Source organism: Hippoglossus hippoglossus, chromosome 12 (assembly GCF_009819705.1).
Source record: "Hippoglossus hippoglossus isolate fHipHip1 chromosome 12, fHipHip1.pri, whole genome shotgun sequence".
Lineage (NCBI taxonomy): Eukaryota > Metazoa > Chordata > Actinopteri > Pleuronectiformes > Pleuronectidae > Hippoglossus > Hippoglossus hippoglossus.
In genome coordinates, this window is record NC_047162.1 from 15,980,301 (window position 1) to 16,005,308 (window position 25,008).

The 25,008-nt window shown below is 41.0% G+C and overlaps 2 protein-coding genes across 2 annotated transcripts; one reads left to right on the plus strand and one right to left on the minus strand.

Annotated features, from left to right (window-relative positions):
* Positions 1–689: 689 nt before the first annotated feature.
* sigmar1 (sigma non-opioid intracellular receptor 1) lies at positions 690–3,034 on the minus strand. Its single transcript, XM_034602027.1, has 6 exons — positions 2,770–3,034; positions 2,573–2,624; positions 1,784–1,932; positions 1,569–1,661; positions 1,101–1,422; positions 690–1,036 (listed from the first exon to the last, which is right to left on the minus strand). The coding sequence occupies exons 1-5, from the start codon at positions 2,912–2,914 to the stop codon at positions 1,193–1,195; spliced, it is 669 nt and encodes a 222-aa protein (XP_034457918.1). The 5' UTR covers positions 2,915–3,034; the 3' UTR covers positions 690–1,036; positions 1,101–1,192.
* Positions 3,035–3,355: 321 nt separating this feature from the next.
* Positions 3,356–24,283, plus strand: galt (galactose-1-phosphate uridylyltransferase). The gene is made up of 11 exons (XM_034602024.1): positions 3,356–3,483; positions 4,297–4,466; positions 4,603–4,678; positions 4,949–4,997; positions 7,033–7,162; positions 7,848–7,904; positions 11,713–11,835; positions 15,436–15,568; positions 16,985–17,068; positions 23,141–23,295; positions 23,812–24,283. The coding sequence occupies exons 1-11, from the start codon at positions 3,447–3,449 to the stop codon at positions 23,905–23,907; spliced, it is 1,110 nt and encodes a 369-aa protein (XP_034457915.1). The 5' UTR covers positions 3,356–3,446; the 3' UTR covers positions 23,908–24,283.
* Positions 24,284–25,008: the final 725 nt, after the last annotated feature.

Below are 25,008 nucleotides of genomic sequence, written 5' to 3' on the forward strand. Positions count from 1 at the left end.
CATGTTTCCCAGATGTTATGAATCAGATGATTGGATAATTGGGGGACAGGATATCATCTACCTGCCACCTTGGGCCTGACAGTCTTCTCTTTTTCAGGATTCTTTAAGTGCTTTTGTCTCTATCTAACAAAACTCTGATTGAACTTGGTCTCCACAGTTACAGTTACAGAAAGAATAGCAGCTCTAGAATACTTTGTACGTTTCTCAATATTTTCAGACAAATGAATCACGTTAACATTTTAAAGGGCTCTAGAACATGTATGTTTCTAACTGTACGACATAGTATGTACAATATGTGGTGTGAATTTAGTGCATTATAGTTATAAATTACAAGTTTTGAGCTGAAAATCTTGAGATTGTGAGAAAAGAAGAAATATTGCTCCACTGTAATAAATCTATTGCTGTGCAGTCTGAAATAGTGAATATATCGTACAAACAGATCAGCAGAAGATCAGGATATGATCCTAATACAACTAGAATCACAAAAGTTCATCATTTACTGAGAATCCTTATGCATATAAACATGAAACAGGTATTTATTAAGAAAATAGTGGCTTTGGCTTTGCATCATGTATTTTGCATTTGTTTTAAAAGCCAAATTAATTATTGCATACATTTGTTTAAGAGTGATTATTTGAGCCCTAAATGGGCAAAGATGAACAACAGTTACTGATATTTAGTTTTTCTAAATGTTGCTCCAAAACCTGGTTTCATACATTGTCTTAGTTGTAAGGTTCTTCAAGCCTTAAATCCTGAAGTCAGATTCTAAAACAATATGAACAATGTGTATTTTGAATGGGTATTAAGACGTCACCAAGTATGTAGGCAGTTTGAGCTCTCAGGGTAATGTTTGTTGTGCAGAGGCAGATAATGTCGATCACTAAGGGATTCTATGTGACAGATTAGATTTAGAATAACCTTTTTAGAGAAGTTTGACGTCACTGTGTTAATATTTCGACAAAAGACCTTCTCCTCCTTCGAGAGGGGAGAATGACGACGGAATCATTTGTGCTGCAGCGATTTTCGATTGTCTACAATTTCATATATATATATATATATATAGAGAGAGATTTTGGATTTCTTTAACTTCATCCGGCACAGATTGTACTTGTCTGGGGGTAAAAACAGCTTGACACAGTGATCTTTGTGAGTTTACTGTCCGTGTGCAGCTCCTCCGAGCCTCGACCTCGCCTTAGAAAACTCCTGCTTCTGTAAGTAGCGTCCCGGCCTCCAGCAGCAAACCCTTGGCATAGACACGGACAGTGTAGAACATCGTGAGGAAGTCCTGGGTGCTGAACAGCGTGTCAGCCAGAGCGAATCCCAGCGTGGACGGGATGAAACCTCTGCCGTATTCCACCATCCACGTCCCGGCGCTCCACTGGACTGACGTCGCCTCGCCGACACCATGTACGATGGTGTCACCTGGGGGATAAACGATTGGGAATTAAGAGAAAAGAAGAAATGCACTGGCTGTTCCTGTCAGATACATTTATAATAAAAAAAACACAGAAAATAACGGACAAAATCTGAAATATTTATATAAAAATAAAATGTTTTAATTGTATTACCAGGGTAGTACACTTCACTCTTGGTTGTCCCCTCCTTCCATTGTCTGAAGGTGCCGGAGATGATCGTGTCAGAAATCTCTGCCCAGTAACGACCTGATGAAAACACAAAGTGGACATGGAGTTAATATGGAGATACATTACATGAAAACGCCCAGGTGTGTAGACACCACCCTGTTCAAAGCTTTCCCCACACTTTTAAGCCCACTCCTCCTCACCTGAGTGTCCTCCTGTGTCGACCGCGGTACCAAACAGCAGCAGGTACTCTGTGAGTGAAGCATGGAGCAGACACATGGAGCCCATCCAACCTCCGGCGTTCACAAACACCCACTGAAGGTCCTCGTCCGGCAGGATGTGGCCAGGATACCTAATTCAGTCACACTTTATTAGACACTATATAGTCACACATATACATATTAACATCATATAGATTAGTGATGACAAACAGGCTTTAATACCTCGGTCAAGGTTTGGTTTTCATTGCTGTTTGTTAGGACATCCTCCCAGGATTTTTTTTTAACATTGCAAGATATGGTGTTTTTCGACATTTGAACAACATTCATATTAGGGGGTGTGAAATTTCTACGTGTTTGCAATTTGGTGCAGATCCAAATAAACGCCGGATCTATTTAAAATGCATTTAAATTCAAGAGGAGCATGTTGGGCCTTGGAGGAGGATCACAGTGGCATTGGAGCCTGTGAATATGCTGAGCAAGCATGTCTCTATATTACCACTGAACCGGATCCTTCTTTCTGGCAACTTCTACATTCACATTGATGACATCACACATTTTGCTCAGCAGTTTACTTAACATGTCAGCGACTTTTGAGATGAGTGCATTCCCAGAACATTCCCCACAGGTCTTTATATCGACAACTACACACGTATCTGTCCTGTAACTATGTGTGTAATGGATTTAGATCACAAGTTCCATGACTGATTTTCATTTCTTGCTTGAAGCTGCTTACATAACATTCATGCAACATCTATGCAGAGGAGCAGTTACCTCTTCCTGAGCTCCACCACCACTTTGGAGAAGGCCTGCTCATGATCCTGTCCTGAGAAGAAGAAGAACAACAACACACATACAGTTACTATCCAGGGTCCAGGGAGGAAAACAGAAAACTCACACGTTTGACTTTAATGTGGATTTGAGCTGGAGGAGCTGGGGGGGGGGGGGGGGGTGTCTGGTACCACACTCACCTGAGTACTGTTTGGCCAATTTGGCGATTTCCTCCCTGTCGAACACGTGCTGTTTGGTGGCGATCCAGTGTCGCAGCAGCAGCGCGACCAGGACGGAGACTGCGACGAGCACGAGCAGCCGCAAGCAGCTTCTAAGTGCGGACATGGCGGACACACACACAACACACGCGCGCACAGACACACACACAGAGGGAGAGAGAGAGGTGAGACTACATGTGCAGGTCAGGTCGCTTCCTGGGGGGCGTGTCTCACGTCCAGGCTTCTTCCTGCTCAGGTGGGTGGGCGGGACGTCACGGCTGGCCAATCAGACGCCGAGTTTCTCGCGTAACCACCCGCTACTCCAAGGTTGCCAGCACTGAGTAAAAACCCCTTTTGGTGTCCTTACACTAACTCGCCTCTTTTTAACGCTATAAAACGACATAAACAGATTTATTTTATATAGTTTATGTATAAAAAACATTTAATATCACGTGTTACTCTTAGTTGGTCGTTTTATCTCATATTCTTTGTGTTTTTGAGGTTTTCCTTCATACGTAAATGTGTCCCAAACAGCACTTTCCCTTCCACTTGTCCAACAACAGGAAGTGGGTAGTAGTTGACAGCAGCTAACTCGAGTCAGCAGAGAGTTGAGGGATTTAACAGAGAAGTGGCAGCTCTTTAAAAAAACCTCTGTCAACATGAGCGACCGAGAGGAAGTGAGTTTCGATCCCAAAGGTTCGTATTCACTCAACTTATCACGTTTAAAAAAGCTCATTTCATTCATTGGGAGGTCGGTGACTGCTGCAGATGAGAGTTTCACGTCTGTGCTGTGGGTGTGATTCCAAACTTCATTTAAAATCTGTCTGTTTTACTTCACTTTGTCAGTCAGACTTTTAACAAATAATCAGGATACACTGTTGAACTTTCATTTTTTTAATCCATATCGACAGGTGCTTGAATCAAAATCTATCCCTCTTTCGAGCAGATGATTAAAAGTGAATAATATTTCGAACCACAGCGATGCAACGTGGTTCGTTTGCAGGACGAATTCACCAGTAGGTCAAAGTGATTCATAAAATCACCTTTGGTTTTATTCTAGTCTGAAGCAGAATTGTTCGAAGCGGGAATGAGGGTAAAATCCACATATTATTCAATGGAGTCTGGTTCAACCACAACCAGCGGTGAAGTCTTGTGACCTGAGTTCCTGTTACTGATGGAACAGCAAACAGAGATCTCATCTAATCCTCACACACTTTACTCATCAGTCCCCAAATAGATGCGTTTCAAGTTTAACAAGTGCATTAGACGTAAAGTTTTGACATCTGATTGACTTATTTTAATCAATTAACCAATCAATCAATCAATCAAATAATTCCTACTTCCTGTTTCTTCTCATCCAACACCTTTCTTTGTACTGTTCACCCTGTGTTAACTTGCACATAACAAATACAACTTGAAGCTGATGATTTCCCATCAATTCCCTCTAGTTGTCCTTGTGTTTGTTTGATTCTATCTCCTTGTCTTTATTGCTCGTCTGCTTCACCTCAGACCACCAGCACCTGCGTTATAACCCTCTGCGGGACAACTGGGTCCTGGTGTCGGCCCACCGCATGAAGAGACCCTGGGCGGGACAGGTGGAAAAACCCTCTGAGGAGCACATACCCAGACATGACCCCCACAACCCGCTGTGTCCTGGGAGCACACGTGCAAATGGAGATGTAAGATACTGTAAATCAACTCAGTCCTACATCACACAGGGAACTGCAGCTACTGAACAAACCTATCTTGCCTTGTTGACGGTATTTCATTCCAAAATCAATTTAGAATCTGTTGTGTCTGTTTCTGTCTCTCCAGGTAAATCCAGACTATGAGAGCACTTTTGCTTTTGAAAACGATTTCCCTGCTCTGCAGCCACATGCCCCAGATCCAGGTCAGTGTCATTTTACAATAACTTATTGGTTCACGTAATAGAAAATAAATGAATAGTTGCATAATTCTGTGAAACAAAAACCAATAAAGTTGTGTGAAATACACAAAGATAGAGTTTTCAGTTATTAGCTGTTAAACCTCTTCATACATGTGCAGAGCCTGTTTCTGCTTGGATGTAATCCTGAGTTATTTACATCTTGGCACAAAAAACATTTTATTTTGAGATAACTTCAAGACACATTAAAGTTACGTTTGCTATTTTGTTCTGCAGGTTCGTGTCAAGACCCGTTGTTCCAGTCTAAAGCTGCGAGGGGTGTCTGGTAAGAATAAAGCTTGATGTCACAGTCAGGCACGTACTGCACAGTTCAGGGATATTTCATGTAAACGGTCTTAAGGTATAAATATTTTATATATTTTGATATCTGCCTTAGTTAAGTCACCAAATTGATTTATTTGTTAGTTCAGAATACACAGAAACATTACACAATGTAAATATCAGTAACAGCTGGATAAACGGTATTCTAAAATCTTTGATCGATGGTGCACATGTTTGATATCTTACGTTTACCATTAGACTTAAACAATAAAGTTTTTATTATGGGCTGTATATTTAACAAACGCAAGATGTAATTAAAACGTGACTTGAAGATTATAATTGATTGAGGGATGCATCTTAATCAACTCCTTTTGAAAAAGTGTGATACATTCAAATTTGTGACAATTAAATCAGAACTGATGAGTGCAATCAGAAAAGTGAGGCAACATTCATTCATTAGTGATCATCATCATCATCATCATCATCATCATCATCATCATAATCAACTGTTGGGCGAAGCTAATTTTGTTAATCAACGCACTACATGAGTTACACAAAAAATACACACACTACACATCATATTACATTAAGATGTGTGTTTCCAATATGTCACCAGCAGATGGGGATGTTTCCACACTTTATTTAATAGAACCGATGCGTGAATGACAATCCAGTGATATTTATGTATCGGTGATCAGGGAATAAAAGCTTCACCAACAGGCCAGGTCTCACATACCTGTATTCCTGGGGGTGAATTGTATTCAGTCATGAGTGTGAAAAGTTTCACTCCAGCTAAAGGTATTGACGGTTGCATTAATGTTGGAGGAGAAACAGGAGAGCTGGAGCTTTGTTACATGCACGATGCACAGCAGTGTATAATCATGACGTCCCTCGCAGAGCTGAGAAAATGTTTTTACATAAATGCCAGCCTCTAGTGTCGATGTTTTATTTTTAAAGACATTCCTGAACGATCCCGCAGCTGAATAATAGATTAAATCGGCTCATTGTGATGCATGTGTGGGTCGAAAAACTGAACCTGGCGTGTTTGAATCCCACGTGTTACATAGAGCCTGTTAGTCACGTCTTGCCACAGACAGTAATGAAGCACAGAAATTGCACTGATAGACGTGTTACACTGAGGCCATGTCAGAGAGAGAGAGAGAGGAAGTTGGAAAGTGAACCATGCAAAGGTCGTTGCCCTGCAGCAACATTCAAAGAACCAATTAGAGGGACAACAGAACGGGGGAGTGGGATTTGCAGCGTCTGGGTCATGGGACACAAAAAAGAGAGATGGGGTTATGAAGAGGTGAGAAAATCCCTCTTTTGTTATCAAGCTGAACGAATCTACTCATAATTACAACTTCAACAAATGATATTGTTTTCAAGAAAACATTTCTTTGGATTGAATGGACGACATGGTCCATTTTTCCAGTTGTGAAGTTCTTTCAAGGAAATTTCTCTGGAAAATCAAAAATCACTTTCTCATCTGTTTCTCTCTAAGTTGTGGGTCTCACAAGGGTGGAAGTTGCAGGTTTGGTTCACACACACACCGGCAGAGCCTACACAGTAATATACTCATGTGCGATTCATAAATACAACCTTTCAGTTTTGCTCCGAGCGTAAACACTTGTCTAGGTATTGATCATGAAGCTGCTCAGGCCCTGAGGAAAGAGATGGCTGCTCGAAATCTCATCTATATGTTACTCAGTGTCCTTTGGTTCTGGAGGTAAGGCTGAGGAAAACACGCACTGAGGTGTTACAACATCATTCTCAGCCTGAACCCATTTTTTTGTTCGTATTTTATCTTGAATATCACGATTAAAGCTCTGACCACATAAACCCAGTGTTTCTAATGTCAGCCATGCATGTCTCCTGTGACCTTTCTTTTAAATTGGGAAAATGTAATCAGTAATTTAACTTTATTCCTTACTTTTTATGCCTCAGCACCGCGACAACCAGATGCACTACTGGAGATTTGGTGCGTAGACGGCATCAACTGTAATTCTTCCTCTCTTTTGTCTTCTTTGTGTGTTTTACAGTAAGGTCATGTGTTTCCATCCCTGGTCTGACATCACCCTCCCTCTCATGAAGAAAGAAGAGGTTGTCAAGGTGATCGACAAGTGGACGGAGCTTGTTGAAGAGCTCGGCGCCACCTACCCTTGGGTTCAGGTATGAACTACACTCACACATTATTGATAAAATCTTTCCCTGCCTGGATACTTGTAAAATTTCAAGTGGGGAAAAAAAAAGAATCAACTTTTCACCTCCTGAGCGAACGTCACCGATCATCCAGTTCTCTGCTCTTTCCAATGTTTCATTTTAACGTGTCTTGTTTCTGATTAGATGGAATTTTAATGATGCCCCTGGGCAACTCTCAAATTCAAACTGTAGCAGAGAAGAGGAGGATATGGATGAGATAATCAAATTTTACACGAGCAGCATTTGAATGTTTTCCGATATCGAGAGACTGTTTTTGAGGTTACAAGCTGGTAGACATGTATTAGCAGGTATGTGGTGGAAGGATCTGCCAACTGAGTGCAGGAATATTACATCAGCTCAGCGGGTTAAGATCCCCTTAAAATATAAAAATATCATAATCAGTCTAGTTGCTGAACTGATCCAAATCCACATTTTATTTTACTGTGCCTATTTCAACATGGTCAAATTGTCAGTGTCATATCATTAGCGATAAGAAAAACAAAAAAATCATGCTAGCCTGTAATGTGTATTCACACCATAGATTGTATGAAGATGGACGACAAGCCAACACATCTTGATCAGCCCCTGGTGGCTGGCTGCAGTATAGGTCATAAACCCTGTTGGTGACTTATGTTTCCTACATCACTGTTTTCAGATATTTGAGAATAAAGGAGCCATGATGGGTTGTTCAAATCCACATCCACACTGTCAGGTAGGAAAACGCACAAACATCACCTCTCCGTTCCTACGTTACTCCAGTCATGTCTGGATTTTAACTGTATGGACACAAGAAAATGTCCTCGAAGAGAGAACGTGAAGTTCAACACATGCATCAACACACAAACATAAACCCCTTCTCTCAATATAACACAAAATAAGTGCTTTTATAACCAATGCACAACATAAGCTGTCATTTTGCACATTGGAGATGCCAGATTTTCAGATTCATTGTGACAATGACGTTGATGAATGTTAAACAGAACTTACAAGTCTCAACATAGAAGCTGTCAACCCACTCTTGACTGTGTATATGTCACACTTATTTGTGTATCTGTTATTTACTCCTTTACTGCTTCTTTTACACAAAGTCACACCTGGAGTACTGCCTGGGCGCTTTCTTGTCTTATCATGTTTGTCTGTTTACTGAGGTAATTCAAGCAGGACTAACAGCTCAGAGAGACGGAGACGGTTCCTGTCAGCCTGTCACCTCTCAGTGAGCTGCTGAGCAAGAGCACAATCAGGAGGCAGAAAAAACACGAGCGGACAGGAAGCGATAAAGTCATATGTTCCTATCCACTATCCACGCAGCATGGAAGACAAGTCAAGACTGGTCGTAGAAGCCAGTCGGAATGAAGCCATGTACCAAACTCAACTGTATAAGTTGTAGGTTTTGTGTAATCTTCCCTACAAACAGCAGAAATTAACCAAAAAGCAAACAGAAATGGATGAAACCAACCTGGAGGATGTAACTATCAGGACCTTTAAAACTCACCAATAATGTTGAACTGTTTCTTTTAAGAGTTCCTTGACTATCCACTGCTGTAGTTTGACACTTTGTCTTTACAACCTCAGACATTTGGACTAAAATAAATCCTTGACTCTCCTCGGACGCCTAAAGGCCTATTTGTTTCCAGTTGTTTTTAAAACTGCAATACAAACAGCAGAGGGCAGTGTATGACCTCAGCGTAACAGGGTTTTAACACTGTGTCACAGATGTTCAATGACACATCTGTTTCCCTGAGGGCTGTCGTGTCTTAGTCTCTTGAGTTTACAACCAAGAAAGGAAGACACAGCCTCTGTAAAGGGAGAAGCTTGGTTTAAAATGGCTATAATTAATATTTACATGTATATTAATGTGCTGTTAAACATATTGTTTTCATGTGTGTGAAAAAAGTTCGAAATCAAACCTGGCTCCAGGCTTTGATGGAGCTTTTATGAAAGTTGTAGGAGTTTTGTTTCCTGCAGTCCACATTCCCCCTGTCTTGTGAAAGTGTCCACGAACGACAAAGTGTTAATGTCAGCGATCATGTGTGCGTGTCTGTAAGTACAACAACAACAACACAACCCCTTCAGGCCAAATAAAACCTAAGAGGCACAGAGTTAAAACTTTGAAGAATAACGAACAGAAAATGTTTGGTCTGGAGGCAGTGTTGCTTCTTATTCGGTCTCATAGGATCGGAGCTGTGTACGTATTTTTTGTGCAATACTGATGCCTCTGGAATAGCACCATCCTTTTTTCTTTTTTTTTTTAATGTAAGTATCCCAAAGTCTATACAGTTTTGAAAAGTGTTCAGAGTGCTTTTGAAAGGCACACTCGCCACCTCTCAGGAGTGGATGGTTATTGAGTTCACTCTTACATCCCCAAGTAAGTCTTTTTACCGTTTAAGAGCAACACTGGCAGCTGAATTTAAGAGGAGGGACGTTGTCACAATAGCTGTTCAGAGTAAGAGCTGTCAGGACTTCGGTCTAGTAGGAATTCAGTGTGTATACATTTTTCCTCTCGAGTGGATTATCTTTACTTTCTTCTACTTTTCTCTGAGAATCCGCTGCTGGAAAAGAAGATGGATTTCACAAGAAATAACAGTTTACAAATAGACTCATGGCCACAGAGTTTGGCTGGCATGCTGAAATACCCATACACTTTTATACATGGCTGGAAGGATGCAGATGTAGAATAAATATACACATTAACACAATCTGTACCTCCAGGACCATGATCTTAACCATGGTACGGCCTTTAGCCAATTATCCATTAATATTAAAGGTCCAGTGTTTGGGACTCAGAGGGATCTATTGGCAGAAATGGAATATAATATTTATAATTATGTTTTCACTGGGTTATAATCACATGAATGTATAAATGACTGTGTTTTCACCACCTTAGAATGAGTCGTCTATATCTATATGTGCATCCTCATCGCTCCACGTCACTAAACCCTACAATGTACATTTTTTACCATTACACTAATCTGGTTTCTACTGTCATCGCTGTATTTGTGTACATAATCTAACCATGGCTCAGGGCAACAATTCCCACTCTATTAAATTAGCTTTATTACGTACTGAATATTATTAATGAGTCTAAACCTGGGATGATACAACTCCGTGACATGTGCCCTCGAGGCGAGGCCATGCAGGACACTCGTCAACTGCGGGAAAATATAAGAAAATGATCAAACTGCTGATCATTAGGTGGAATCTCGTTGCATTTCTCAATGAAGTCAATGCAGCTTATTTTTTTCCTCCCACTTGTTATTATGGGAGTCGATGACAGTGTGATTCCTGCACTGAATTCTGGGTGTTTAATCAGAAAACAATTTAGCATGCAGCCTGAAGCGGTGCTGCTAAAAGCGGCAGCGAGTGCCTCTGATTATTACTCTGTTCGTGATGGGGCGGAATATAATTGGAAGAAAGTGACTCACGATGGCATAAATAATTCACTGTCAGTAAAGCTATAGTGTGAAAGGCAGAAAATGTATCTGGAAATTCAAACATACTGTATCAGTTTACTCGTAGTTCTATAGCCTGGACAACATGCACAAATAATAAAAAAGAAATAAGAGCATGGATATATATACATTGCATGGTTTTACCCCAGGGAAGCTAATTTAGTCGAGTAAATACCCACAATTCAGACCCTGAGTAACTGTTATCTTAAACACTGATTTATCATGCAGCGCTGAGTCTTGAATGTCGGAGTCATTTGGCAGCCGCCGCCTGATTTTACATCCATTAAAACATCATAAAGTGCAAACATAAATTATTTGAATGCCTGTCGAGATGTTCACGAGCCGTAAAAAGCTTTCTGAAATACTGTAGAAGCACATTCCAAAACATTATATATATATATTATTATGATTTTGCAGCCTTACGTCTTTACTCTGAAGCTGCTCGAGATGCAGTCAGATTGACAGAGACCTGGTGACATAAGCAAACAGCCCCCAAACTAACTTTCATTCCAATGTGATGGATGCACTGAGGTGAATGACATGACTCTCCTGATTCAGACCAGTGACCTGAACACAGGCAAAACACAAAATACAGTAACGGTCTCATGTGAAATAAGTTCCACCTCTGACGGATCATTTTGTGTTCATGAACTGTAGCACCCTGACTCACATGGAACTGATTGAGAACCACAGAGACTCGGTTCGTGTCGTTCACTGGGATGAATTATCTTCCTCTGTCACATTATCGTGTCTGCAAGTTGATTTTCACACTGTACTGAAATAAATGAAAGTGTTGGCTGTGGTGGAAAAAAACTGATTCATCAATTCAAAAAGCCTGGAAGCAAGAAATGATGAAAGTGAGATTTCAAACCTAGCATAAGTGGGACATTTATTCACTGAGAGGTGTTGATTACCACATCAAATCAAAGATAGATTGTGCTCGTTTGGAATCAGAGTGTTTTTAATTTTCTAAATAGAGTGTCCTGCTATCACACATTGATTTTTTAAATGTTTTTGTCTCATCATCATCTTCCTCCTCCTCCTCCTTCCTGTTTCCTGTCTGATTTACAGGTGTGGGCCAGCAACTTCCTGCCCAATGAGCCGGAGCTGGCGGACCGCTGTCAGAGAGCGTACTACCAGAAACACGGAGAGCCGCTGCTGCTGCATTACGCCAGACGAGAGGCTGAGAAGAAGGTGCAGCAAATACACGTATAAAACAAAAAGGCAGATGATCATTTATATAATTTAAAGTTAACTTCACCATTAGAAAGTTGTATCAAGTTCTACATTTCCCAGAAAAACTTACAACCGCCCAGACAAGGTGAGGTGAGCAGCTTATTATTGATGTCAGGGAATTTAAGTAATGCTGTAATACATTCTGTGTCTAGCGGTAATACGATAAATACAGAGTAGTAAATATTTAAATATGCCATAAAGGTGGGCATAATAAAGTACTTGGTTTGAATTACCTTTTTGAAATTTGGTATTAATGAACACGAGTAAAAGTGTTCCCGGTAAAAGGGAGTACAAGCCATTTTTAACAATTATATTTTATTGGTTTTTAGATTGGAGGACTGATATCAAATAAAAATGTCTGTAAATACATAATTTCTCATCACCTCTCTCCAATCATCCATCCATCTCCACGCTTTCCGGCCATGTTTCTCTCTCTCTTTCTCTCTCTCTCTCTTTCTTCCCCATCAGCATCCTCTGCCTGTCGTTCACTCAGCGAACCGTGTGATTGGACAGCAGGGACGCTCATTAGCATAATGCTGCCGCGAACATCTCCAACCTGTGTGAAGGAAACAGTCGTGTGTAAAGCAGAGCGGCTCTGAGCACAGTCAGCGTGCGGGCAAATGTCTTATTAGTAAGCAGACACAGTTTATTAGAAACTGTGAACCAACTTTCTGCAGGAGAATTGAACTTGACAGAGCCGTAATTGTTTTTTCTTAGATGAGACGCTCTCATTAATTTAATATAAAGACTGTAAACAGGGGAACTGACAAGTGTGCCTTTGTCCTAATAAGGTAATAAAGTCGACCTACAACTAGAATGGCTCCTATAGAGTACATACCTCCATCAAGGCCCATCAGTGGGATGTGGATCTGCCCCTTTGTCCAAACCCACGCCAGAACTCAAAGACCTTTTTCTCTGCCCTAGTGCCTAAAGATTCATCTTGAATGTCATTTTGAATTTGATATGCAGAATTACATCATAACAATTTAAGGTTTTTTTATGATTGTCTTAATACGAAACAAAATCACATCTCAAACGTCTGGACAAAGAAAGGAACATCTTTTTTAAATACAAATTACAGCCATTATTTGTGTTGATTAGATTCTTCACAAGCGAAGCTCCGGGCCGATCTCATGAGGAGGGTTATTGTACTTTTTCTCTTTTGAATTGAATCTGATTATTTTTGATGAACTGGAGAAGAAAGTATGTCAGTCCTCTTCAAGAGTACTTAGACAGCGAGAGTTGGCTTGATGAGCAAGTACCAAATGAAATAAAGAGTTTTAAGTGCGAAGTTAGACGAAGAGGATAAAAACAAGAGAAGGAGCAGAAGAGTAAAGTAAAGACACAAAGTCAGGGAAAAGGCAAAAAAGAAGTCAGACAGACAGCCACTGATTCATTCAGGGGATGAGCTTTGTGCGTGTGTGTGCGTGTGTGTGTGCGTGTGTGTGTGCGTGTGAGAGAGAAAGATTGGCATTCAAGTTTTCAGAGGAGCAGAGTAGAAACTTCTCCTCGGCAGCTGCTCATGGGGATTTTATAAAATCAAAGTGGAAGCAGACGTGTGTGTTTGCAAGAATGACTTAGAGCTCTTCTTCTTGTCCACTGGTATGTGTGTGTGTGTGTGTTTGTGTGTAGCTCTCTCTGCCTCTGTCAGTCTGACCTGAGGTCAGGACTGTAAATTGGCACACTGCGGCGTCTGGAGGAGTCGGAATCGGGGCTCGGCTCCCAGGTGACGCACTTGACTTTGAAACAAAAATTTTCCGAGCTAATTGAATAAAATTGGATAGGATTGGCCGTATGTGAGCTGTATGTTTTATGGACTTCCTCTCCTCCTCCTCAATGTTTCCTCTCCATCCCGGTTATCTCTTATTCATCTTCTCTCTCCTCCTTTATAATCCTGTTAAAGCCTGTGGGGGACAAAGATGAAATCTTCACCAGAAGAAAATAGACGTAGAAGTTAGACATAGGAAGTAAAATACGTCAAGTTGATGTAATGGATTAAATCAATAATGGATAATCTTATTCATAATTGTGCCTCTACATACTTTGCAGTTACACATAATATTCACACAGTTCCCTCCTTTTTATCCCCGGCTCCATTTTCTTCCTCAAAATATTTGTTATTGCACTATGGGCACTAATTAGAATCCTGTACGGCAAGTACAGTTCATTAACAGAATGAAAACTTTGGGAATCTGTTACTACGGCTCTGTGTTTTCATCCACACTCATTAAACACCACAGTATTCCCCATAGGTCCCTAATGATGCACTAATGCCTGGCTGGACACGTTTGTTCAAACCTCTGGGAGATTTACAGCCCTCCAGCGGTCTCTGCTTTGTCTGATAACTGATAATAACATTTTTAAAACGGGTGAGCATGCCATTCTCACAGAACAGCACAGGCTGATATTGGATATAATTGTCTGACGCACTGTATAAATGAAAGAAAACCCACTGAAAGGAATATTCATCCACCCACACAGATTTAGACCCAAGAGAGACTTCTAAAATTAGACGATTGCGTAAATATGTAGCGTGAATGCAGTTCCGCATGCACGCAGTTCGCTCTCATGTGCGACAGATTCCGAGTGATAGGTGCAGAGATTAGAGAGTGAGCGACCAAGCAATGATGAGGCAAATAGCAGCAGCAGACAGCAACTGAGCAAAACACTCACTTGGAGATCTCTAATGTTATTATGAGTAGTTTACGTTTTTTGGGTTCATTATGAAACAGTAGCAGGAGAAATGAGAATGAAGCGGGCGGCCACAGTCTAGATAATGAATCACAAGCATGCAGAGTTATCTGAGAAACAAAGACTGAGAATCTCTCAGATCATCATTCAGCGGCACAGAGCCTGGTTGACACAGTGTGTGACATCTGATAATGAAACAACATCTGTCAAAAAAACACATGGAAACAAGTGCAAATGGATTTTTGGAACGATTCCAGTTCTGAGGCCATAAAACCAGGTGAAGAGTGACAGCAGATAAATCCCCAGTTCATATACTTCTGTTTATGTAGCAGTGGAATGTCAGAATCCAGAAATAAAGCGTTGACATAAGGTGGAAACGTGATCCCAGGGATTAACTAGAGATGACAGCGTCTTCAGTCTGAAAACATCTGGCCATGCACAGCTGCACAGGTGGTTCCAGTTGTTGTCAGCGACGACACCTCTGCAGGTTGAGCTGTGATCAAATAACTGGATTAACTGAGTTCTGGTAGACGCCACTGGAACCAGCAACCTCTTGTGTTGCTCTAAGTGGCAGTAATATTGCTAACATGCTGATGTTTAACCTGTAACGTCTGTGGTCTTACACCAGATAATTCAGTATCATGCGATCAATTCAAAACATAGAAGTCCTTGTACATTTAAGGTGAATAAATTGAAACAGTTAAAAGGTTGGATTTCTGCAGTTTGATTGATATATCTGTACAAAACAGCTCTTAAGTTCTGGTTTCACTTCGGCTTGACGTTTTAAACTAATTTAAATCAGTTAATAGTAAAAGTATTTGATCACCTGACATTCAAAGACATTTTAAATGTGTGTCTCCTCCTAAGGAGCGTGTGGTGGTGGAGAGTTCCGATTGGCTGGCCGTGGTCCCATATTGGGCAACGTGGCCCTACCAGACACTGCTGTTACCACGACGACACATCCTCCGAATCGGCAACCTGACAACATCCGAGAGGGAGGGTGAGTGAGCGAGTGTGTCGGTGAGTGACTGGGAGAACAATGAGACAATTTGGAGTGGTCTAGAATGAGCATCTCAGTGGGGAGCCTGCAGAGTGTGTGTGTGTGTGTGTGTGTGTGTGTGTGTGTGTGTGTGTGTGTGTGTGTGTGTGTGTGTGTGTGTGTGTGTGTGTGTGTGTGTTCTTTCACAGCAAGTTCAAGCTTCCCACCTTAGGAAACATTTTCTTTCAGAACATCCGTGAGCTGCTGATTTAAAATGGATAATATCACCTAAAATATCTCCGAGGTTTGCTCCTCTAATCCACCATCACCTTCTTAAAAGATTCATCAAAGTTTAAATAAATAGATAAATAGATGTAGGCCACATTGTGAATGGATGATGTTTGGGGACCAGTCCGTCCCCACTGCAAACATTCTGCCAATTTGGATGAAAACGGTGAAATCGTAACTCAGTTCCCTCCCTTCATAACGTTATGGATTTTTAAATCCCTCTCGCAGATTCTGTCGTTCTCGTATAGGTTCGGGATCGCCCGGGATAAATAAGATATATGTCAGTGTGCCACCACTTTGTCTTAATGAACACGAGAGAGGCATCGACACTGAACAACAAACCAACATCAGCTCCTGCACTCAGCAGATTCAAGGGAGGAGGATGCAAGTCGGAACCAATTTATGATTCAATGCCTGAAGTCAAATCAAGCTGTTAATTCATATTTTATACCTGTGGTTTGCCTGCAGCCACTTAAACAACAGTTTGGTGCTCTGGTTAGTTAATTATCATTAAGAGGAGCAGTCTGCAGCATCATTTACAATCAGACTTCGTCCCTGAACTACATCCATGAGATGGAATCTGTCCCTTTTTCAGGTACTAGCTGTTATTTCGTTATGTTTTAGGTCACCTGATGTGTGGCACAAGGAAATAAATGTATTATACAATTTATTACACAATATCGCACAATGCCTCACTGTGTATTCAATTCATTATTCAAATACCCAATATACAGTATTACCCTAATTTATAATACACAGTTGTTTTTGCAAGAAAATTTACTTTTCATAATTTGTAATACTCTAATACATAATCCATTATTATTTGTGGTGGATGATTGATGCTTCAAACTTAATGTAACTGCAGTGTGCTTTTTATTTTTTAACTTCTGACTTCTCCATCATGTATTCAGGTGTTTCTTTTATATTTCATCCACCCCCCCGATGAATACAAGTTTCATGTTCTTTTTCTATTCACAGCTTCTTCTTTTATTTGCCATGTAGTCGTTTCTCATTTTTCACTTTTCACTCTTGCACGCCTTTCTCCAGCTCCTCTTCCTCATGTCGTTCATTATCAACAATATTCAATAACACAACCTGCTATCTGTCTCTGGTATTTTTTTTCACTTTATCTCTCTCTGCTTTCGTCAGGTCTGGCTGACATCATGAAGCGTCTGCTGACCAAGTACGACAACCTGTTTGAAATCTCCTTCCCTTACTCCATGGGCTGGCACGGTAAGACAAACACAAGTGGGAGAGAAACAGGGTTAAGAAAGAAAGGCTGTGTCCAAAATCACTCACCAATCTCTATATTCCACTATATAGTGAGTTTTCCATTTTGTTCTGTCTGAATATTTTGTGATTTTATTATACCCTATATCGTAGACTCATTGTTTCCCACAATGCATAGTGACAAGTACAACCAATTTTCACTGACCGAGCCATATATATACCATCATGCATTGTGCTTGCGGCATTGAGGAAGAAATATAGTGGAGAGGAGAGAAGGCAGGAACAAGTTTTTTTCTACATTTACACATTCAAGTCATTCAACAGGCTTTTTACCTAAGTATAAATATTTTAAATGTAATATGCGATTTTTCAACCAGTTGAGGTTATTGTTGTCGTACGTCATCATCCTGCGACAGTTACGTAATGACTGGTGCAGAGATTTTGTACCGGGTGGCGTCCGAAAGCTGTTCTTCTTCAGATGAACTCACCAGACAAACCTCTACACCCCTACACAGTGAGTAGGGGTCAGTGAACGAGTCAGGAAGTTTTGCTTCAAATGTGGTGACAGGTTTAAAGTCCTGTCGAGTGACGGACAGGGGCGAGGAGCAGATGAACGAAAAGGTAAAAAGTCAAGATGTGGATTGGAGCTGAAGCTGCAAACGCATCAGGCCGGCTCCAACCTAATGCACACAGTCAATTCAATGAGCTCCTCTGACAGAAGTCTGAGGTGAGTGCATGTTACTAATCTGCGAGAGTCAGTGTTGAAATAGGCGACATTGAGTCTTTTCACACTCAGGATTTGAATACACTAAATACCTTCAGCCTCTACTTATCCACACGTCTCCGAGCAACAGAAAAGACGCCACCTCTCACTTCTCCCTCTCCTCTCTTTCCATTCCCCGTTTCTTTTGCTCCCTCTCTTCATACACCTCCTTTCCTTTATCCTCCTCTTTCACTTCATTGCTATTCTTCTGTCCCCTTTCTCCTCAAAGTCAATTTTCACTGCTGCCAGCGTGTGATCAATATCATTCTACATGCAGAGGGGCTCTCCTCACATCTCCCACCCACTTCTCCTCTCATCCGTCAGTGTGCTCTTTTCTCTTTGATGCAATTTTACATGAGCTCCCATCATGCAGCAACATGGCATTAATATTACATGTGAATATTGACTATCTTATGACACAGGAAAGATGCATGTAGGTTAAAAGGGGGCTGGAATCTCTGTAGTCTACAGGTTAGATCACTTTTTTGCTCCATTTGCGTCACCTCTGCTGCAATAACCTGACAAACGAGAGACGCTCGGCTTTGATGCCTCCCACTCGCTCCAGCTCACACGGGGACACATCCCAATACTCTACGTCTTGTCTCTCACGTAAAGGTTTCACAGGTAAAGAGCGGGCGTTGTGTAATTCCAGGCTTTTTAAAGTAGCATGAGGAGACAGAACAAACTGCACAATGCTCGTATTTCAGATGAGAAACTTACAAAGGGTTTGAAGAAATATATCACATTGAAGCAAAAAAAAAGATATTGAGATTTTGAGAATAATGTCGTAATATTACAAGAATCAAATCGTGATATTATGAAAGTAAAGTCGTAATTGAGAAGATTAATATCGAAACTTAAGTGGCCTTAATACTCTGTCGCAGAAAGTGGTCACGTGTTGTTTTGTGTTTTTGGCCACTTGTGGGCAGAATCCTAAATTTTACAATATAATCTTAATAATAAAACATTTTCAAGCTTATCTTTTCTTTCACACACACATCTTTGCTTCCAAATCAGTTGTTCCAGCTCATGTGTGTGTCTCTGGGATGTTAACATTCCTGTATCGAGTGAACAATCAGCTTTCATCTGTCAATAGAACAAGAAATCACAGATACCCTGGATCTTAGTGCTTCAAAGACACCAGAGCGAGAGATAGAAACGTTATATGGTGGTTGGAATGAGAGCCACATATCATGGGGATTTGTGCGAGTATTTCCTTTGTCAGCATTTTTCTTTTGAAGCCGCAGCATTTTGCAGAGGAATTATGATCTTAAAGGGCATGAAAAAAAAGATGGTATACAGAGATTTACTGCAGATTCAGTGTCAGGGGAGACGCTTTTACAAACGGGCAGTTTTTGTTATGTAGAAACATGAATTTCATACTATTAAGTAGTTAAACTTCAGTTTCTCATCCTGAACATTTTCAATTTGATCTCATTTCCAATTTAGCATCACGTATCGTGATCCTGCGCTCGGTTTCCTGTCGCTCCCATCGCAGCTAAACACCAGAGGTCAGAGGAGGAGCAAGCAATTATTAAAGAAATGCTGGGGAGTGTTGGGGGCCAGTAACCTTTACAATAAGAGCTGAAACACCTTTTCAGCAGAGTGATAAACACATTTCCCTTGAAATAGCTTAATAACACGACAGTCAAAGTGTGTGAATTTTCTTTCAGTGATGCACGAATACATTTTTAATTGGCCAAGCTTCGTTCAGGAAGGAGTTTGCCATCCAGCCGTCTGTTCCTCTCGTTCATCTGAAGTGCAGCACAGGTACTCTATGAGTTTTAACCGGCGCTGAGACAGTGAGGCGATGTCAGAGAAACACTCTTACAGCGTTATAGAGGTGAGCAGAGAGCTGTGATCCGATATGTGACAGAGAGCGGCGTCATCATGGCTGAGTGGCCGGAGTGATCCTCGTGTAGAAGCTGTACATTTGCGAGTTCAATCCCTGACAGTGCTGGGGAGACGGGTGATGGGAGACATACTGCAGCATCCTGCTGAGCTGTTTCAGAAAGAGGAAACTTCGCTGCTCATAATAAGACTGACAGGTAAATGCTCAGGGTCAACTCTGGAAATATAAACACTAGAGAGTGGAAGTAAATGCACATTGAAGATAACTTGACACTGGTTTTCATGGGTTTCGCACAAATTTCCTACACTTCTTTCTTACTTTGGCAGATTAAACGCTGCAGCTTTTCCAGTTCGATGCTAAGATGCCGCAGTGAACTTCTGGCCATTGACGTGTAAATTACTATGAATGTTTGTGTAGTTTTGTTCTTTACTTTTCTTTTTTAAAAGACGTATTTTCCACCACACATTGATCACTTTGAGATCTTTGGTAATCTTTCGTCATTAACATGTTTTCTCCTTCTCCAAATTAATACAAACTATTGGCTTTTTCTGATCCGTTTTTAGTAAAAGTTTACTCAGGCCAGTGACTTGCACACACACACACACACACACACACACACACACACACACACACACACACACACACTGACTAATAGGAACTAACCATGAGGTTGAAACTGAATTCATTTTGTCCACATCTCCACAATCAGGAAGTCACTCATAGAAATTTAAGATGTTGAAGAGACAGTTTTCAAGCCATGATTTTATTCCCTCATCTATTCTGAGAATCAAAATCTTTTTAGTTTTTTTTTTAGCGTGGGTCACTGACCTGCTGCTGTCAGTCTGCTGCTTCCTTCTTCAAGCTCAGAGCCTTGCAGCATGAAGAACAGTTTATAAAAGGAGAGATGATACATTCCCTCCCAAACCGTCGTGTGGAGAAAAGAACAGAGGGCACCAGAGGACACACTTTTATTTTCTCACATATCAAATCTTTGAACTCAAATCTCAGTGTGAAGTTGCCTCTAGTGAAGTCTCGTGCAGATCTCCTGCTAAATTTTCTGCTTTAATCTTCTTGTGCGTTTTTATTTCTAAGACATTGAACTCGTAGGTCATGTTCAGCAATGTTATGAAGGTTATATGTCGGTATTCAGCGGATTCCCCTCATTCTTTTCATAGAGCTTTTGGATTAGTAGTAGTGGAGCATTGTAGTTAACACACATAGCAGCAGAGTTGATATTTGGTATCAAATATTTGGTGCCATTTCAGGACAGAATAATTGAATGGCATTGATTATCGTTAGGACTAAAAATGATCATCAAAACATAAGAACCTTAGTTAACCAGCTAACCATCCATCCGTCCGAGTGCATCCAATGTGTTGGTGACACGATGCTACGCTGTGATGAGTCTGTCAGCCATGAGAGGAGGAAAGTGATTTTTCGGAATAAACTGCACCACTACAGCTCCGATGGATCAATTACTGTAATATGCCATCTGCAGTGTTAATAAGAGTTAGAAATTCTCATTAAAATGAAATTACGTCCCACTATGGCAACAAATAGCCCAAATATTTACTACCTAAAGCTGTTTCATGATCCTCTGGCAACGTGGAATAAAATAAAAAAAATCCCTTTCTCTTGTTACATCTGACGATGGATTATTTTCTCAGTGTTTTCCCACTTGCTAGGAGAACTTTCAACTCCCAAAATAATGGTGTTATTTGAACCTTATCAGTGGGGATTAAGGGAAAAGGAACTGTGCCGCTGAGCACCGACACACACACACACACACACACACACACACACACACACACACACACACACACACACACACACACACACACACACACACACACACACACACACACACACACACACACACACACACACACACACACACACAGGCAAACAGGCAAACAGGCAAACTGCACAAGCTGACCACCTAATTTGGAACATGCATTCCCATCCACACACACAGGCAGACCTGGCTGGCATAATGAGTTGCTTTATCTTCTCCCATCTGTGGTTCTGCTTTATTTTGGCTCATTTAGATGCAGCTAGACTCTTTTTTTTTTTAGCGCCAGGCTTATTAGCGGCGGAGCGGAGAGGGAGAAGTGGTTGGATGGCGTCCGAGTCGCCGGGGAAATCATGGATTAGATAAAGCTACCTGCTTAATACTTATTACGATTTGTCTCCTGGAACCAGCAACTGTTAAGAGAGGTCGACTCCTATCTACGAACAAATCTGTAACTTTCATGCGAAATGGTAAATTATTCACACGCTCAGGAGGCCACACACTTGCAGAACAAACTCACCGTGACGTTTTAAAAATACATAATTGTCTCGTAATAGGAGCATCCATCTCTGTTCGGTCCTTATCTCATTGGTCTTTACTTTGCTGTTTCTCTTCCGTTGTGTCGCCCTCCTGTCGTCTCTGTCTGTGCCTGATCAGACCTCGTCGTTTGGAAACCAGCTCTAAGAGAAATGGTGAATGTAGTTTCTCCAGGAATCTATTTTTTTAATGTATTTATTTATTTATCTTTTGAGAATGTGTTTGTGGTTCCCTGGTGACCTCATTGCCTCGTTACCTCCCATGGAGACCAGGAAGCAAAACAGGCATTAAAGAGGAGATTTAAATGATAAATATAGTTACCAGTCACAAGAGGGATCTTCAGTTAATGACCCTCTTGAGACCATTTAGGAACTTGTGTAATAATGCAATTTTTCATGCAGTGTTATGTGAAGCTACACGTGCAGATAGTGGCAGAAGGAAAAGCTGATGACAGCAGATGCTTCCATGAGGGGACAAGGAGTTTCTGGATGGATACTGAGGCCAGTCACCAGATCTCAAACCAGTTGTACACACATGGTTTTGGGTTCTAGTTTGCCCAATCACGTTTGAGCTGTCGTTGGTTGCCCGGAGAAAGAGATAATAGAGTTTTTTAAAGTGTCGTCTGGGCCAAAAACACAGACAAGAAGTATCTCTGTTTGTGTTTTGTGTGGAGAAACGTAACTCGAGTGATGAAAGACACTAGTCGGACTGTAAACTTTGCACGGTAAATTGAAGAGGGAGTCTCTGATGTCGGATGTCTACACCAGAAGCTCCAGAATTCTGGCTGTTGCCCCCCCCCGGAGGCTAATTCATAGTCAGATGATGGCGGATGAGCTGAGATTTGTCGTCCTCAGATCGGTTCCTTGACACAATCCCGGTGTCCTTGAGCAAGATATATTAAACCAAAACAGATTCCGGGCTATGTGCAAAACTTTAGAAAAATTAAAAAAAAACGAATGTCATAATAAAGGATTTAAAACTTTTACTCTTTTAAATATCCTCAAACTGTCTGATTAGGGAAGGGCAGGGTATCACACACATTAACAGTTAGATTGAACTGAGAGTTAAACCAGTCCCGTGGCTCCTCTCTAATGTCCCCCCCCCCCCCCCCCCCCCCCCCTCTTTATCCAGGAGCCCCGACTGGCCCCCACTTAAAGGAAGATAACTCCCACTGGCAGCTGCACGCTCACTACTACCCCCCCCTGCTGCGCTCAGCCTCCGTGAAGAAGTTCATGGTCGGGTATGAGATGCTCGCCCAGGAGCAGAGAGACCTCACCCCTGAACAGGTGAGTAATGTGTGTGTACGACATTTAACAAAGAGCAATAAAAAACAGCCTATTAAAGACTTTTAAGACACTGATGGATAAAATAAAATTAGAGTAAAATACAAATAAACAACGGTCTCACTAAAGATTGATGCAACGACCACAAGAAGCTCGTTACGCGTTGAGAGACACGCTTGTCGCCACAGATGGTTGTTAGTTGTACACGTTCAACGGCGCCATTAACTTTCAGAGTCAGAGTTAAAATGATCAAAAAGCGAATTAACAGAATTTGATGTTAGGCTCACTGACACAGACATGACTGACATAAACAGACAAACAGGTGAAACAGACATAAAACATGGTGAGAGGCCGACTGTCTGGGATAAGACGCCCATTAAAGGCCCCAAAAAGTTGACTTTCCAGCACGTAAATTATAATGCAAATCCAGGATTGCAGAAAATCCTCCTTTTGTCCACAGCATTTGTCTTTAAAACTGTTTAAAAACTCAAATGTTTCCATGTTTTCTTGTGTTTCAAGGCTGCTGAGAAGCTGAGGAACCTGCCAGAGGAGCACTATAAAACCAGAGAGAACCAGGGACAAGGAGGAGGAAAAGAAAAAGACGGAGGGAAATAGAAGTCGAAGGGAAACTTGTTGTTCATGTATTGTTTTTGTTTTAGAAGAACTGTAAACAGAGATATTTGAAAGTGCCTTAAACATAATCACACATACAACTTTCCCATTCTGATTAATGGGAAAGTTGTCCCACTCTATGCACATTTCAAATTCCTTCCTCCATGTTTTGGGATGATAATGAGTTTTTCTTTTTTCTCTTTCTGTACCGTCCCATCTGTTGATTTTAAACAAAGCAATCTGTGATTCAAATGAGTGTCTCTGTTTCCTGCACATGGTTTTCACATGGAGGACAATTCTTGAATTGAGTTAACTGTGACAGCTTTGTGATTCTTAGTTTTGTTGAGAATCCACATGAATAAACAGACGTTGGATGGAGCGTTTTCCTGAATGAACGTTTTATTTCATGCACTCGCAGGTTTTCTGAACATGGAAAGAAGCCATTGACGAGGTTTGAAATGCTTAAAACATATTTATAATAAATTTCTATCATGTTTGAGAATTTTGTGGTTGTATTATTGCTTTTTAAATTGCAACTTACACAACTCATCCCCAAAATGTTAACAAAAGGAAAGTTCTCGTACACTGCACCTGTTAATAGTTACGCAAATGATGATGAATCATGTTCTGCCAGTTGGATAGAGGTGGATAATAATGACAGAATGAAGGAGGGTAGAGATGAACACTTCAGAACTTGTAAAATGTAAAAGGATGGGTTCAGTTTTTAAAACCAAGTACTTTTTACAGGTGCTTTCCATGTCTTTATGAAAACCAGCTGAAGATAAAGCGAAGCATCAGCTGTTTCATTCTGTCGGTGCAGCAGACAGTGATTGACAGAAACACAAAAAGGGAGTTCTGCACCAAAAAGAGTGAAACTTCAGAGAAAACATGATTTTACTTTGTCTGCAAGTGAATTGCTAAAAATTTGTGTTAATCAGGTTGTGGCATGCAAATGAAAACGTGTTTAATGAGGTGTGCTCTCACTACGCCGACAGCAGATGGCGGTGTTGCTTAATAAAGTGAGGAAGATGACCTGGATTCAGAATCTGACCAAACTTCAATCTACATTAAAACCTTCTAATGGAATATACCTCTTCTTTTAAT